This window comes from Danio rerio, chromosome 6 (assembly GCF_049306965.1).
Source record: "Danio rerio strain Tuebingen ecotype United States chromosome 6, GRCz12tu, whole genome shotgun sequence".
NCBI classification, from domain to species: Eukaryota; Metazoa; Chordata; class Actinopteri; order Cypriniformes; family Danionidae; genus Danio; species Danio rerio.
In genome coordinates, this window is record NC_133181.1 from 36,568,793 (window position 1) to 36,586,732 (window position 17,940).

The 17,940-nt window shown below is 33.1% G+C and overlaps 1 protein-coding gene across 2 annotated transcripts in view; it reads left to right on the forward strand.

Annotated features, from left to right (window-relative positions):
- Nucleotides 1-17,940, forward strand: part of ap1m3 (adaptor related protein complex 1 subunit mu 3) — a 36,350-nt gene that overhangs the window by 6,936 nt on the left and 11,474 nt on the right. For both annotated transcript variants that reach the window (XM_021476834.3, NM_001114441.1), the window contains 4 exon segments: nucleotides 415-545; nucleotides 3,610-3,757; nucleotides 6,744-6,870; nucleotides 14,935-15,077. In XM_021476834.3, coding sequence (XP_021332509.1) covers nucleotides 415-545; nucleotides 3,610-3,757; nucleotides 6,744-6,870; nucleotides 14,935-15,077 — 549 coding nt within the window.

Here is a 17,940-nt window from a genome sequence, read left to right on the forward strand (position 1 = left end):
GTGTTTTCTATCCATCAACATGACTACACCTTCCATAAAAACTTACACTGCATAATATTGCTGGCTGTGTAAACATCAATACCCATAGCACATTTCCTCACCATAACATATCCTTAAAGGCATAGTCACCCCAACATGAGCGATTACAGTGTACTCATTCTCAAGTGGTTACAAACCTTTATGAGTTTCTCTTGAACACAAAAGAATGAAGAAACCAGTTGACATTAACTTTCATGGTAGGAAAAACACTATGAAAGTCAATAGTTACCAATTTCCAACATTCTTCAAAATATCTTCTTTTGCTTTGAACAGATGAAAGAAACTCAAAGAGGTTTGAAACAAGTGTAGGGCAAGTAACTGATGACATCATTTTCATTTTTTTATTTTCATTAATACTCATCATTTGTCTTGCAGGTTTTCACTGAATATTTCAAATCACTTGAAGAAGAGAGCATTAGAGACAATTTCGTGACAGTATATGAGCTAATGGATGAAGTCATGGACTTTGGATTCCCTCAAACCACTGACAGCAAGATCTTGCTAGAGTAAGTTCTGACAGATTGAGCATTCAACCGTCTCTGCTCAGAGAACACCATTCATCCCTTACTAACAGTGCTGTGAGGGGTCAGCATTCACTATTCAAGCTCAGTGCTATTCATAATCACTATATGTGCCTTGTGCAGAGGGCACAGTTTGACAATGCAATTATTAGTGTGATATTGTACATAGAGAAATGGTTGGGTAAACAGAGATGTAGAAAGTAAGCAAGTCAAGTGCTTGAGTAAAAGTACAGATACCATAATTAAATTTCCTATAGTAAAAGCACTGTTTTGCTGAAGCTTAGGAGTACAGTACTTATTTTTTATGTATTTAGTTTTAAGAGTCAGTTGTACTCATTGAATGAATGAATGTTTATTTATACTTAAAAAAAATACTTTGTTTTATTACTAAAATGTGCCATACACTGATAACTGCTACTGACATAATGTGTGCAAATAAGTGAGACTTACAAAATAAAGCATGTAGCTGAGTATATAAAATAAGCTGAGTATATAAAACTAAATGTGTTCTGGTAAAAGCACACAAATCAGGCAAATCAGGTCAGTCCAGTTCACAAAAGAATTGGTCAGCGCAGATTTAGCAGGTTAAATGAGACAAAAATCTGGTTCAAAAATAAAACATGGGTTAAGCATCTCTGAGAGAATGACGATTTGTCCAGGTATAACATTTATAATATGAAATAATCATAACATTTTTTTAATGAATTGTTGTGGAGTAAATAGTATGTTTTGAAAGGTAGTGAAGTAAAAGTTTTATTTTTATTAAAATGGTCATAAAAATATTCCTCCCATAGCTTGTGATTTATGGTGTTTTATATGTTTATTTACAGTTTTGAATTCTGGAGGGTTTTGTTTTCTGCTGTAACTGTTGATGTTTAGAAGGTTAAAAAAGAAACATTTATTTACATTTTTAGAAGTTTGATACAATATATAGTTTGAGTTGGCCAAGTAAATTCCTATAATATTTCATATTTATTATATACGTGAGTGTTGATTAAAGATACATTTTTAAATCAAATGATGTCAAAATGGACCCTTTTCACAAGACTGCTATGACTCATTTAACAGTCATCAAAATCTTTAGTTCTTGAAACTTTTATGAATGTATTACATTGTCTTTGCGTCAAATTACAAAAAAATTAAATAAAATAAAAATAGTGCTTTTGCAAGGTGTTTCTAATGCAGCGTCTATGGTGCTGGAAGTAAATTTGATGTTAGTCTCTCTGGCTGCCGTCATCATTCTCACATCAATTTTTTTATTTTTCTGAAAGTCTTGATAACACAATCGAGAAGTTTTTCTTTTATTATTTCAGCAAATAGGATTGTAAAAAATAATTAGTTGTATTCTCCCATTCACTGCGCTTTATGTTTATCCACTACTGAGATAGATAGAGTGAAACTTCAACAATGTCACCTGATTACAGCAAAACAAATTGTTTAGATGGTTTTATATGTAACCTGGTTATTCGTTATAGGCTGACGAGATAATTATTATGAATGAAGTGACATACCAGTCTTCCTGGCAAAACTATGCTAAAGCTTTCATATAGCTAGCACAAGTTTCTATTTTCGTTAAGAGTGTTGCCTTTTCATTGGCTTCCCAAAAGTATCAAATAATCATGATGCAATTACTACATTAATTATTATAACAATAAATTATTCATTTACTTTATACTGTATATTATAAATTTTGTTCTAAGAATTGTACATAAACATAAAAGTATAACTTGCTAACTAAAGAATATAGTTAAAAATTTAATTTCATATGAGTTCATATAATTTTTAAAAATATCTTTGTTTATAAGTTCTTGTCAGTTTCCTAGCTTGGCAAGCATCCACTTAGCAGACAGCTAATTATCACTAGCTCTTACTGACAGCAACACAATACCCTGTCAGCTAGAGACTCTTGAGGTTAAAAGAAACACACACACACACACACCACAGACCTTGTTTTAAACACTGATGCAGAATCAATTTGAAATTAATGAGGAATCCCAACTATTGAACATTTAAGGAGTTTGTTTTGGTGTATTTACTTGAAAGCTAATGTGCACCATTGCACTGTGTAATGTACTGTAAGTGCTAATGTTCATTTCTATTACATTTGTGTTGTTGTGTATGTGCCTTAATGTAAAAACTGCATTACTGTATAAAATGGAAATACAGAAATGGAAAAACAAGTTCAGGTGTCTGTCTGTCTCTAGGGGAAGCCATGTTTTTCCCATGAGCTCTTGTTTTCTCAGTATTGTAACACCAGAGGTCTGTTTACAAACCTACTAAGTTACTTGACTCACTGATTTTGTTTAAATCTAATCTCATCTGTAAGTCAGTTACAAATCAGATGAAAGATCAATGCCATGACAAACAATGCTTATTATATAAGCTGACTGGGCATCAAATTTTGCTGGAACAATAATTGCTGAAGCTTTTATCACAATACTGACATATTCAAAATGGGTTACTTAAATAGGTACAGTATAATAAAAAATATAACTTTTCTTTTGTCTAATTTGTATATCAATGTTCAGATTAAACAAATGGATCAGCTAAATTGCAAAAGGTTTATAAAGTAAAATAGGCAATACATTTTATAATAGCTCTTATTAGCTAATGCTAAGTAACATCAAAACATTTGCTACAAAATAAGATGTTATGCTAATGTTACTAAAAAGAAAAAGAACTGATTGTGATTAGCTCTATTAAATAAAATCTTTATTATATTAAATCTATTATCTTGAAAAAACATGCATCATATGAGTATTAGTTGTAAATCTGAACTCAAAAAGTAGGACGATTAGTAAAGGTTAAATAATAATAATAAAAATGTATCTTAGTATTTTGAAATGCCCACAAAACCAGTATCATCCATATTCATCATGATCACAATATATTGTATTTTTGACTCTCTAAGCTAACATGCACTGGTGTGCTCATTTATTCTGTCCTTAAACTCGTTTTTTGGTAATTTATTGATATTGATTGATATTTATATAGATGGATAATTGGTCATTTTTAATGTTAGCAAGGCGTTCTTTTTTTTCCACACCAGGTATATTACTCAGCAGGGGCACAAGCTGGAGGTTGGCGCACCAAGACCCCCTGCTACAGTGACCAATGCTGTGTCCTGGAGGTCAGAGGGCATCAAGTACAGGAAAAATGAAGTCTTCATGGATGTCATTGAGTCTGTCAATCTTTTGGTAAGATAATTAAATATTCCTAAGTGAGTGCAATCCACAGTCAACAATTACATTTTAGATTGTTTTGTAAGTTGGGCATTCAACATCATTATTCTGCATATTGATATTGTGTGGGTGCAATTTTTTTATCTTGACCTGTTAGATTTATGGAATTTGTTCATACATACATACATACACATATGCATACTACATTTCAGAAAGCGTGAATACCCGAGACTGGCTCAGTTTTGCTATCAAAATGACTCATTTATTTTTGCATTATACTGTGGTGTACAGTAACAAATTACAAATACTACTGTAATTGAGCAGTTTTTCTCAGATATTTTGCTTTACTAAGTAGTTTTAAAAAGGTGTACTTTTACTCTGCCTTGAATACATTTTTAGTGCAGTATTGGTACTTTTTCTCCATTACTTTCCTTCAACCTGCAGTCACTACTTTTTTACTTTAGTCCTGTGATTCCTGTCCAATCAAATGACACATAGAGGTAAATCACATCATACTGAACTACCTCAAGATATGGGTGATATTAATTGCAGCAAACTGTTTGGAAGCATTAAAAGTGTCTAAGTAGATGTCCAAAACCCTTACACAAATTGACCCAGAAACTGTTTGAATCCATCTCACTGATGAGAGGATGATGTACTGTATGTTTACTGTATGATGACCGAACTGATTGATGTTGTACCCCAACATTGTATGGACATTGCATTTTGTTTGGAAATGAAAATCGGTTTGACGTCAGAACGCAATGTCAGGCCAATGTCAATGTACAACGCCCAACCTAAAATCAGTATTAATGTCTAATGATGTGGCCGATTTTATTTTGATTGCCAAAATAACAAATTACGAATAAATGTCAGTATTTGACAGCAATTTGACGTTGGTTTAAGATGTTGGCTTAACGTTGGATTTTGGTCACTTTCCAACACAACCTAAAATCAATTAACCATTAACGTCATTGGACATCAAAATAACGTTGTCCTGGCTAGACGGTGAATTTTGGTCACCTGACATCACAACATAAATCTAACCGAATATTAATGTCTTATGACGTTGTGTGCCTGCTGGGCAATAACTAAATGCACTACAGAATGTTACATTTATACATACACAAAAAAACATGTTAATGCATCAGCTTTTTACAGCGTAATACTTATTGAGCATTGAGTACTTTTGAAAGGGCTACTTTTTACTCATACTTTCAGTAATATTTCCAACCAGGGGCACCGCTAGGTGGAGAAGTTAGGAGGATTCTAAGGGCCCATATATTTATGGAGGCCCCAGAGACAATATCAAGGCCCCCCGTATTTAAACTACTGTAGTCTGGGCTGTATTTTTGATTGACTAATACATTAAAAATAAAGATAATAATAATAATAATAATAATAATAATAATAATAATAATAATAATAATGATAATAATAAATAGGCAATACATGTTATACTGTAATACTGAATACCATATTATATATTGTCATTTGAAACTCTTGTATTTGGACAACTGTTTCCACCAAGGTAATGGGAACTTTATATCTCACAGTTTTTCACACAATAGTTTTTATAAGCACGAGTTATCTTTTCTCAGAATTTTGTCTTCTGTTTCACAATTCACAGTTAAGTTAGTATTGTGAAATATACACTCAGAATTACAACAAATAATGTGAAGAAATAGAAAAGGAGAAATGTGAAATATAACCATATAAATATACATTTTTGTCAGCATTTATTGTATATCTAGGAGGCACAGTGGCTCAGTGGCACTGTTGCCACACAGCAAGAAGGTCACTGGTTCATGTCCCAGCTGGCATATCTGTGTGCAGTTTGCATGTCTCTCTGTGTTTGTGTGGATTTTCCTCCAGGAGCTCCGGTGTCCCCCACAGTCCAAAACATGCGCAGTGGATGCATTATATTAACTTAATTGCCCGTAGTGTATGAATGTGTGTGTGTGTATGAAAAAGTGTATAGGTGTTTCACAGTATTGGGTTGCAGCTGGAAGAGCATCCGCTGTGTAAAACATATGCTGGAATAGTTGGTGGTTCATTCCACTGTGGCGACCCCTGATAAATAAGGGACTAAGCCAAAAGGAAAATGAATGAATGAATAAATGTATATCTTTAAATTCTTAGTTTACATCTCTCAGTTCTGCAAGAATATGCCATTTAAAATTGCAGAAAGTATTTTGCGTTCCTTTCCTTCCAACAGTTGTTTTTTTCACATTTTACCCAAATTTGCCTTACAAAACAACCCATCATTTTTAGAGTGCAATTTCCATGTTCTGTGAAAACATCTTTCCACATGCTTCTACAGTACCGACATCAAACAGCCCACGCTATCTCTTCATCATCCTACTGTACTTCACCTCCCTCCTTCATATTCCTCAGGGTCGAGGGTCGTGTCTCCAGACTTCCTTACATTGAGAGAAGCAGGAAGCAGCTGTCGTCTTTAAGATCTTGTTGTCTCTGTATTTTTTTATTCTTCTTTTTTTATTTCTGCGTCTGAACTCTCAGCCTGGACTGGCTTTTGATGGATTCATTAGCTTTCTTCAGGCTCAAGGTCTAAACGCTGGCCGACAGTAGCACTGAGCAGCACCACTCTTGATTAAGAGCTAAATCACGTCTCATCGCTCTCTAATTCTGCATTGCTATTCATCCATGCAGACTTATCGCTCTGGCTTTTTCTGCTTCTTGTATTTGAGAGTGATGTGGCCACTGTTTAGGATGTTTTAGATCTACTTTCAGAGTCCAGCTTTATGTATACTATTAATATTTCATTAATATATTTCATTCTCATACTCCTAGTTATGTCTGCATAATTCAACTCACTTTTTTGCCAGAGCAATATACTGTAGCACAAATCACACAGTTGCTGCCCTGCCTGATGGAGCGTAATAAATCGTAGATGGCAGTAATGGTGATGATGCAATATCGCACCTTGCCACTTTTGATTGTGCTTTGCATTTATCTTCAGTGTTTTTGTTCGTTGTAGGTCAGTGCTACGGGCAGCGTTCTGCGGAGTGAGATTTTGGGATGCATCAAACTCAAAGTCGTTCTGTCAGGCATGCCTGAATTAAGGCTTGGACTCAATGATAAAGTGCTCTTTGAAATCACCGGACGTGAGTACATTTGTGTGTCTAAAACTAAAATGTGGCTCATTATTTTGACAGTGAAATATTTACTTACATTATTGCAGAGAATGGTATAAAGTAAACAAGTTGTAAGTTGATTTCCATTTTGCTGTGGTGGCAGCTTAAGGCTCTGTAAATGTATCCTGTTTATTTAATTTAGAGAATTTTTATTATTATTTTTTATTAATTTAGAGGTTATACCTTGTAATTTTGAATTTTGTATGCAGTTGAAGCCCTCATATGATTTTTGTTTTCTTATTCAAATATTTTCCAAATTATGTTTAATAGATCAAGGAATTTTTCACAGTATTTCTTATAAAAAAATCTTTTAGAAAGTCTTGTTTTATTTTGGCTAGAATAAAATCTGTTTTAATAATAATAATAATAATAATAATAATAATAATAATAATAATAATAATAATAATAATAATAATAATAAAAAACATTTTGAGCCTCCTTAAGCAATTTTTTTTTCGATTTATCTACAGAACAAACCACTGTTATACAATGATTTGCCTAATTACCCTAACTTGCCTTATTGACCCAGTTAAAATGGCACTTTTAGCTGAATACTAGTATCTTGAACAATATTTAGTCAAATATTATTTAATGTCATCATGGCAAAGGTAAAATATATCGGTTATTAGAAACGAGTTAATAAAATTATTTTACTTATAAATGAGTTAAAAAAAATCTTCTTTCCGTTAAACTGAAATTGGGGGAAAAAAAATAAACAGGGGGGCTAATAATTCAGGAGGGCTGATAATTCTGACTTTAACTGTATATTTTTAAGAATTATATACCATATTTGCAAACAAAGTCAAAAAGGTCTACTTAGCCTTTTTGGAGCAGATATTCCTTCATCCATAATAATATAATTCATTTAAATTACAGTTGAAAACTATTATGTTTATTAATAAATTAAAGGCACATTATGTCATTTTGACCACTAGAGAGTGTGTATTCACAACAAACAAATGTGTCGTTTGATGTCATGTGAAATCGTGGAAGTTGTCATCTTCGTTACATCCTACAGGACTCCTGCAGAGATTAAGTATGGGCTAGTATAGAGTGGAGGAACTATGACATCAATTTGTATGCAAAAACCCGGAAGCGAGTTAGATTTTGAGCAGTTCCAGTTCCCTCGTCCCAAAGTCAATGTTTTTTAAATGGGATTTCAGTAAAATTGCTTAAATAAGGTCCGTGGTGAACACAAACTCAAGATACAAGATACTAAAAATAACAATTACTGTAAAAAGGAAAAATAGGCTTGAAAAGTTGTCTGTAGCAGGGTGGTGCTGACGTCACAGGCGAGCGCCCCGCAAGCTCTGTAGTCCGTTTATATTTGCATGTAATATCTAAAAGTGCGAAAATTTGTATTTTTGTGTGAGGATTATCCGGTTCAAATTTGGGAAATCCTAAAAGATTCCCGAAATCCTGCTCTAAAATCTGTGGTCTTTGATCGTTGGTTTGACATGTTCACTGACAACCGCTTATTGCCCGTTGCAATCAGATTTTCCCTCAGATGAAGACACTTTCCTGCATTGTATCAACAGCTGTGATGAACATCAATCCAAGAACCAATAGGAGCTCAGAATTTGATAACGCAATCCATGCAACAATTTAAATGACCGCTGGGAAATTTTCTTCCTGTTTTTAATATTGAGGCATGCTGTGGCTACAGATTGTATACATTTGCTGCAAAGAATAATTCCAGAACACAGGATAGTGAAAGTGTCACGTGTGGATGAGGTCAAACTCCACGGGCGTTTTCTTTCGTGTTTGGCGTGCTTTTATTGTCGTTCTGTCTGACCTTATAACAGTTGAGATATTACAGTATGACATGAGAGCCATGTTCATGCAGTCTGACATGCTACAATCGTTCAGGATTATATAAAATCTCAGTGTGAGCCAGCCTTTTGGAACAGTATAGCAGAAAATTTTGGCAGTTGTAAAACCTTGAATTCTACAAACCGTGGTATACCATGAAAACGGTTATCGTCCCATGCCTAGCAGAGATCATGCTTGTGGCTGAGCTAAAGTATTCAAAACTTATTATCATGGTAATGAAGCAGAGTAAGGCTAAAAGCTGTGAAAGCTAAACGAGACCGTTGAAACTGTTACTGATGAGAAACGAGTGCAAGTCAGCATCATGATCATGTGGAGAAAAAGCAGTGATGTTTTATCATACTAAATACATTTTAAGGTTCTGATATAAAGCTGCTGTCTTATAAAACACAAAATATATTAAAGCTTATGTAAAATCAAATCAGAAAGATGGCTAAACAATGACACTATTGGCTAAAATTGCTATCATTTCATTTGACCACTTATTGACCACTTATCATTTTGGATACACCAGCAAAATAACACTATTCTAGTGGTTGTTTTTTGCTATTGAAAAGAAAGAAATTGTACAAATTGTGCTTTTAATATGGCCAGAATTGCAATTAAATTTCTTCACAAGCTTGTAATTGCAAGGGTAATTTTAACCTGTTTATCAGTCTGCATTTTTGCAGTTCTGTTCCAGATGAGTGGACAACACAATTACACATTTCAGTGTTAAATTGACTTTTTTGTAATGCAGTAACAAACTTAAATCCCAGGGCTGTTAGTCTAGCAGTCAGTTGATCGCATTTACCTACTTTATATTAAGCATCTCTCTAATTTGCACTTGTTAGATGAATTCCATTCATCTGGTTCTCTTGGTTAATCCCCACCGCAGGCCTGAACCAGCGGGTGTTCATTTCACAGCAGACCAGATCTCACTTATGCATTCAGCATGTGCAGTAAAGAAGCAGTTACTCAGTCTAGAACAAGATTGCAGAACGGGAATCAATATCAAATTAATTTTTACCATCACTTTCTGTTAAAATAAATTAAGATCCGTGTTATCTTCTTTATTATTTACAGAATTTACTCCAATGGCTCACCAAAAAAAATATATTCTGTTATTATTTACTCTTTTTCTTTTTCCTGTTAAACACAAGAGAAGATATTTTGAAGAATGTTAGAAACCAGAAGCTAAAAACCTCCATATTTTTCCTACTATGGATGTTTGTGGTCAAAATTCTAAATATTTAATTTGAAACAGGAAACAGAAATTTAAACATATATTTTCATTTTTGGTTGAACTATTCCTTTATCCTAGTTTTGCTGCAGCTTGAAAACATTTACTTCTACAGGAAGCTGTTTTATTTATATCAGATACGGTTTCTAGGAAGTGACATAGAGCTGCTTGTTTCTTGTGCCACTTCCGGCTATAAGGCTGAATTGTGGCATAAAATGTAGTAACACAGCTGAAGGTGGAAGGTGTCATTCTGTTCTTCTATCATGCTCAGTCCTAATGTGAACCCAGAAATCTTTTAACTTCTTTGCACAAAAATTTGACAAATGAAACACTGCCCTCTACAGGCTAAAAAAGAAACCCATTTTGGTCAAGGTGAAACTAGGACATTAAATGAGGACGGCATTAATCTTCTTTGAAAGAATGTTATTAGCTTCTTGTTATTTCGTTTGATACAGTAGTTAATACCAGTTATTTATTATAAAGCCAGTAATAAAAATATAAATTCATTTAGCCTATTAATTAAACTACTAATACAATATAAATAAATCAATGAATTCATGCTAGAATCCTTTAATAAGTATTTTTTATTTTAATACAACATATAAATTCTATAGTATTTATTTATACATTCAATTATTCATTTAAAAAAAAAACATTTCTTTATGTACTCTTACTTAAATTCTTTTATTCATTAATTTTTCTTTGGTTTAATCCTTTTATTTATCTGGGGTCGCCACAGCGGAATGATTCACCAGCTTATTCAGCACATGTTTTACACAGCGGATGCCCTTCCACCTGCAACCCAGTACTAGGAAACATCCATACACATTCATACACTACGGCCAATTTAGTTTATTCAATTCACCTATAGCGCATGTCTTTGGTTTTTGGAGGAAACCCATGCGAAGACGGGGAAAACATGCAAACTCTATACAGAAATACCAACTGACCCAGCTGGGACTCAAACCAGCAACCTTGCTGTGAGGCCACAGTGCTAACCAGTGAGTCCTCATTTCGCCCCTATTGTTATTTACTTGAATTTTAATTTATTATTTTAGAATAAGATTGATTGATTGATTGATTTAATTCAATATATATATAAGTCACTAGAAATGTAATTATTTATTGAATTAATTCACTTAGGACAGTTCTGCAGATGTTCATTCATTCGTTAATTAATTCATTCATTCATTCATTCATTCATTCATTCATTCATTCATTCAATCATTCATTCATAAAGCCATGGGAATTATCATTTTAAATAACATTCAGTTAAATTAGTTTGTCATTCTTTTGCATTGGGACTGCTGCACATAATCTGATATTATTGTTTGACAGTATATTTACAGACTACAATTTTCATTGTATATTTAGTAAATTATTAGCTGCATTTTATGTAGTTTTCAAATAATATTAACACTATACAGAACATTTGATAAATAAACGACCAGACAAACCAGCTATCTTTAGAGCACTCATACAGCCGCGTCAGGAACTATGTGCCTAAAAGTGCACCTCTGCTTCAGAACACCAATCACTTTCCCCTAAAGCCTCTGCCTGTGGGCCCTGGGGAGCCAATCAGAGAGCTATAAGAGAGCATCCCAACCCCATCCCGACCTGTAGTCCCTGTGGTTGATGGCATCAGTTGGTGCTTCAGTGTCTCATAGCAGGACACGGACACCCAGAGCTCCTCATCTGACCTGTGCGTTCCCCCTTCGAACCTCTGAGAGTGCTTTCATGTTCCCCCTGTAAATGTCAGTCCTGGACAGAGTGCAGTACATTCATAAATATAAAGAGAACGACTCGCACACAAGCACACACACACATATACTCCACTGAAATCCCTCAGCACTGTGGTATTAGTGAGTTTCGGGGCTCAGAGGCCCGGAGTCATTAAGAAGCTCTTCTGTAGTCACTGCCTTTCCCTTTGCTGAGGTCAAACAAATAAACTACCTTCACACAGAAGTGCTATTGTTTGCAATTTCCAGGATACATTAGAACACTCTGCGGCCTTCTTTACACCTGGTATTAAGATGTGTTTTTTATTCTCGAGCCAATCATAAAGTAGATGTTTAGATGATATATATTCGCTTTTATGATAAGGAATGGTCTATGGGCAGGTGTATGTATAGGCTTTTGATGGAATATTGCAAAATTAGCTTGTGTAATTTACATATGGTACAGTCATGTACTTATATTAGTGCTGTCAAACGATTATTTGTGATTCATCGTATCTAAAAATCTAAAAAATATTTACTACAAATATTTGAGCGTACTGTGGATATTTTTTGTGTTTAGGAATATGGATGACTATATTGTGTAAATTATTATTATTTTTAGATATTTCATACATTTTAAAATACATAAATACATATTTTTGACTTTGTCCATGATTATCAGGAGTCACCACAGCGGAATGAACCGCCTTTTATTTTTATATTTTTGTATTTTATGTACAGTATGTGTGTGTTTTATACATATATAAACACACAGTGCAAATGTATATGTTATGTAAATACAAACCTTTATACCATGTTACCATATATTAATGGGTGTCACGGTGGCGCAGTGTGTAGCACGATCGCCTCGCAGCAAGAAGGCCGCAGGTTTGAGTTCCAGTTGGCATTTCTGTGTGGAGTTTGCAAGTTTCCCCATGTTTGATTGGGTTTCCTCCTGGTGCTCCGGTGTCCCTTACAGTTCAGAGACATGTGGTATAGATGAATTGAATAAACGTAATTAGCCATAGCATGAGTGTGAATGAGAGAGTATATGGGTGTTTTTCAGTGATGGGTTGCGGCTGAAAGGGCATTCGCTGCGTAAAAAACATATGCTGGATAAGTTGGTGGTTCATTCCACTATGGTGATCCCTGATTAATAAAAGGACTAAACCGAAAAGAAAATGGATGAATGAACATACATTAATAAACTGTGTGTTGGTTGTTGTATTTTTTTTCCCTGTGATGTACAATCCGTTTTTTTTTTTCTTCCTGATGTGTGACCCTTTGCTTAATGGTTAAGAATCTAACTTTAGAATATATGACTCAATTGATTGTGAACACTTAAAATGACATGGCATCAATAGACAATAAATCATTGTTTTGATGAAGGCTCATAGCCAAAACAGCACTCTCCGTATATCCTGCTGTTGATTTAATATTTTATTGCGAGCAGACCACCTATCGGTACAAAAAAAACGCTCCTTTTTGGTCAACATTTTTACTGTTAAATGGTAAACGCCGAAAGCAGTGAAATTAATTAACGATTAGATTTTATCAGAATCTTTGAAAGAGCTGTATTTTGGAATTCCACATTGAAAAAACTATTTAAACATGGTTCCTTGGATTCACATTTTTTATAGTGGTTGTAAACATTTATTTGGGCTGATTTTAAACAAACAAATTAAGTTGAAAATTACTAAGCTTAATTTGTTTGTTTAAATTCAACACATTTAAATTGTTTGCTACAATTTTGCAGACATCATTTTTTTCAGTGCTGTTATTTATTAAATACCTTTTCCACAAATCATCATCATTTGATCTTTATTTAAACAAACAGTTTTTTTTTTGTATTTTACATCAATTTTGTGCTGTAATGTTTTAAATTCTGCGTTAATTTCAGATGCATGGGTCCAAAAGTACCCTGCCCTGTTGATATTCTCTAATTTATGCAAGTACATTTTTATTTGCATTGTACTGATGAAGGCTCATAGCCAAAACAGTGGTCTCTGTATTACCTGCTGTGTATTTAATAAACTATTGAGTGCAGACCAACTCAGTATCACATACAGTAAAAAATCCTCTCAAAAAAGTACACATTTTTACTGTGAAATGCTAAAAGCAGTAAAATCAGTTTAACCATTTGATTTTTGTTTCAGGATTTTTGAAAGAGCTGTAATTTGTTATTCCAGTTATTTATTAAATATATTCTTTTTATTTTGACAAATCATCATCATTTAGTCTTTATTTAAACAGTTTTTTTTTTCCAAATTTGTACTATAATTTTTTTTAAATTCCGCACCACTTTCAGATTTATGGGTCCAAAAAGACCTGCCCCTTTGATATTCTCTAATTTCTGCAAGAAAATTGTCATTTGAAATTAAGAAAAAAAAAGGAAATACTAAAAATGCAATATTGAAAGATGACAATGAAAAACATTGATTTAGACCAGTTTTATTTCTAAATTGGTTTATGAATAAAGCAATGTAAGTAAAGATATATAACTTGTTGGTTACAATTTAATTTAATGTACAATTTAGTCTATTAACAAATCATTAACAAACCATTAACTAAGACTTGAATCACAGTAAGCTACTTATTAGCTGTTTATTAAACGTTAGTTTTGTAGTAGTTAGATTTAGGTATTGGGTAGGATTAGGGATGAAAAATTAGATCATGCTTTTTAAATGCTAAACAGTTAATAAGCCAGTAGTGTATATGTAATAAGCCAGTAGTAAATGGGGTAAATTGATACTTAAACTGTAGTGTAACCAAATTGTTGTATTTCCTTTTTATTGTTCCTATTAATTCCTAATACATTATGTATGCAATTTTGTCATTTATTTACATGTTTTTTTTTTTTTTACATTTAAACATTTAACCAAGCATCAAAAGTGATTATATTGAGTCTGTAAATATAAATAAAATAATTTTATGTAAAAGACGTTTTTGGTGACAGAAATTGTGCCCCTGTATGTTGCTGTGCATCGAATAAATTGATTAACAGCATATTAAAGATAGTATACATGTAATAAAACATTAACCAAACTAGACTTCACAAAACAAGTTGTGGCAAAGCTCAAAATGTTTTCAAAAATAAAACATCTTAATGCTAGGTATAAACCGGAGCTTTGTGTGATTTATGATGTGTGTCTGTCTGTGCAGCTTCTAACTGATTAAACATATTAAATAACAACATATAATCATCAGTGGTCACTTTTTTTATGCTAGATGCTTGATGCTTGATCTTGTTTCTTTTACCTTCAGGAGAGAAGACAAAGTCTGTTGAGCTTGAAGATGTTAAGTTTCATCAGTGTGTGCGTCTGTCTCGCTTCGAAAATGACCGGACCATCTCTTTCATCCCACCTGATGGAGAATCTGAGCTCATGTCTTATCGGCTCAACACCACGGTCAGTGCAGCATCTACACAACTCTCCAGGTCAATAAATGTGGGGATAGATTTGGTCAAAAAGTGTTGTGCATTGTAGTCATTTACAATGCCAAATTAAAGTAAAATGATTAGTTGTTGTGTTTAAAGGTAGATTTTGTATATTGGTTGATTTGGTATATTGGTTAAAACATAAAAAACAAGCATTGAGAATACAAGGCAGACTTCAGAAAGAATTTGAAGTTAAAAGAATTTGGAATTAAAAGGCCAAAACAAAAGCATGAAACAAGGCTTGTGTTTGGAAGAGCATATTGGCGAGCTACCCCAATATTTCTGCTGTGTTTGGTATGTATGCAGAGAGAAATATTCAAACTGATATACAGTGCTCAGTGAAAATGAGCATACCCCTTTTGAAAAAGAATATTATTATCAATTTCGCAGTGGCTAATAACTTTTGAAAGCTTTAAACAAAACCATTATTAAACAGTTGTGTCTATTAAAATAAGGTTTGGTCAACTGACATCCTTATTAATAGAAAGATAATACATTTAAATTTAAATGAGTTATTGCAAAAAGTTATTCAAAGGAGGAATTTTCAACAAATTGTTATAGTTTTTATTTTTCTCTTGATTTTTTTCTCCCCCATTTATTGCAATTTAATTGAATATTTCCCCCAAAATATTAAGATAGTTGTAATAATATTTGGTTGATGTTAAGTTCTTTTTGTTGAACTAGTTCCTGTTTTGGCTTTGGTACTAATTGTTCTAAAGTATATGCATTATATATATCAACCACAAACTTGTTCAGCATGTGTTACACAGCAGATGCCCTTCCATTTACACACATACTGCCAATTTAATTCAATTCACCATTTCGTTGGACTGTTGGGGTAACCAGAGCACCCGAAGGAAACAGGACGAATATGCAAACTCCACTTAGAATTGGCAACTGACCCAGCCGGGACTCGAACCATTGAACTTTTTGCTGTGAGACGACAGTGCTAAACGCTGAGCTACCATGTTGCCGAAAATTATATATATAATTATATATACATACACACATACATGCATACATACATACATACATACACACACACACACATACATATATATATATATATATATATATACATTATCAATAGATATTATTATTATTAATTTATTAATATAGTTATTTTTGTTGATATAATTTTTCATTTATAATTTTTATTATATTAAATTAGTAAATTTGTGGAAGATATATGATATATGTATAAATGTGACCATGGACCACAAAATCAGTCATAAGTGTATTTTAACAGTAATTATAATATTTATGTACAATAAATAAGTTCTCCATGGATGTATATTTTTCTCAGATAGGACAAAATTTGGCTGAGATTGAGACTCAGAGACTCTGATATTGAGATCTCTTCGCTCTATAAGGATTGACTCTATTTGACAGTTCCGCGATATTACTTCAAATGTCAAGGGCTCTTCCACTTTCCTTAAAGATGCAGTATGTAAGTTTGACACCTAGTGGTTGAACTAGGTATTGCCTTCCTAGATCAACACAAATTCAAGTGCAGGTTGCCAGATTGAGGACCAACTGGAGCGAGTCTGACGATCGAGCCTGAAGGCTGAATTAATTCGTGTTTTATATAAAAGCAAAGCATTTTATTATTTGCTAATTAATAACCTCATGTGGAACTCTGAATCTATGTATCAGTTCATAGTCTGCTACTGTCCTCCGGAAGTCGCATTTCGGTCACATACACATGCTTTGAGAGCCTTTCTGAATTATTTGTATGAATGATATACGTGGTTTTTCAATAAGGCAACCCAGAGGGCCAAAATATAATTCATTAATGTCACATTGGGCAGGTTAAAAGAACTGAAACAAAGATAGCGTTTTGGCACGTAATGCACATTTTCAAAGCAGAATATCTGACTTTAGCATTGTTTTCCAGATAAAAAAGAATGTTCACTTGGCATGTTTAAGTATCTGCAAACATATTATGGTATTTTTATGCTTTAGAAGAGTTAAAATTTTACTTACAGCACCTTTAAGAACATCTACATTGAAGTGATTTCAGAGGTCACTTATTTTCTTTAGCTTTTAAAAAAGTTGTGAGTTTATGTTTGGTTCCCTGCTTGTTTACATGTTTATTATGTTTATGTACAGCACTTTGGTACCCATTCTGGTTGGTTGAAAGTGCTCTAGAAATAAAATTGAATCTGGATTCCGAGGAATCATAATACTGACAAAACTGTTTATTTAGTTGTCCAAATTAAGTTCTTATCGATGCACATTACTAATCAGAAATTAGGTTTTGTATGTAAGGTAGAAAATGTCTACACAGAACATAAATTTTACCAAATATTCTTGCTTTTTTGGCGTAAAAGAAAAATCAACAAATTAACTCTTATAATGTATTTTTGCAACATAAGACCAGGATTCAGGATTACAAACGTCTCCACTGTTATTTGTAAACCTTGTATTACTGAACTCTTTTAAAAAAGACCTAAAAGAAAGAAAAAAGTAATTTGAAATGTAAATAATTACATTGAAAAGAAAATGAATGAATGAATTAATGAATGAATGAATGAATGAATAAATGAATGAATGAATGAATGAATGAATAAATGAATGAAATATAAATGTCATGATGTAAATGTAAAATTATTAAAAAGTGGTTATGGCATTGAAAAATCAGAACCAGAATGCGATATAATGAGATAATCAGTGTTCCACTGAACTAATTGAACAGTTTGTGTAGTACAGTAGTGACAGCTGATCTTTATACAGTACATTTACTGTAATATAAGCATTACACTTTTATGTAATTAATTCAAAAGGAGATTTCATGTGCAACTGACAGCAGGTGTCTCAATAAGTGTCAGCAC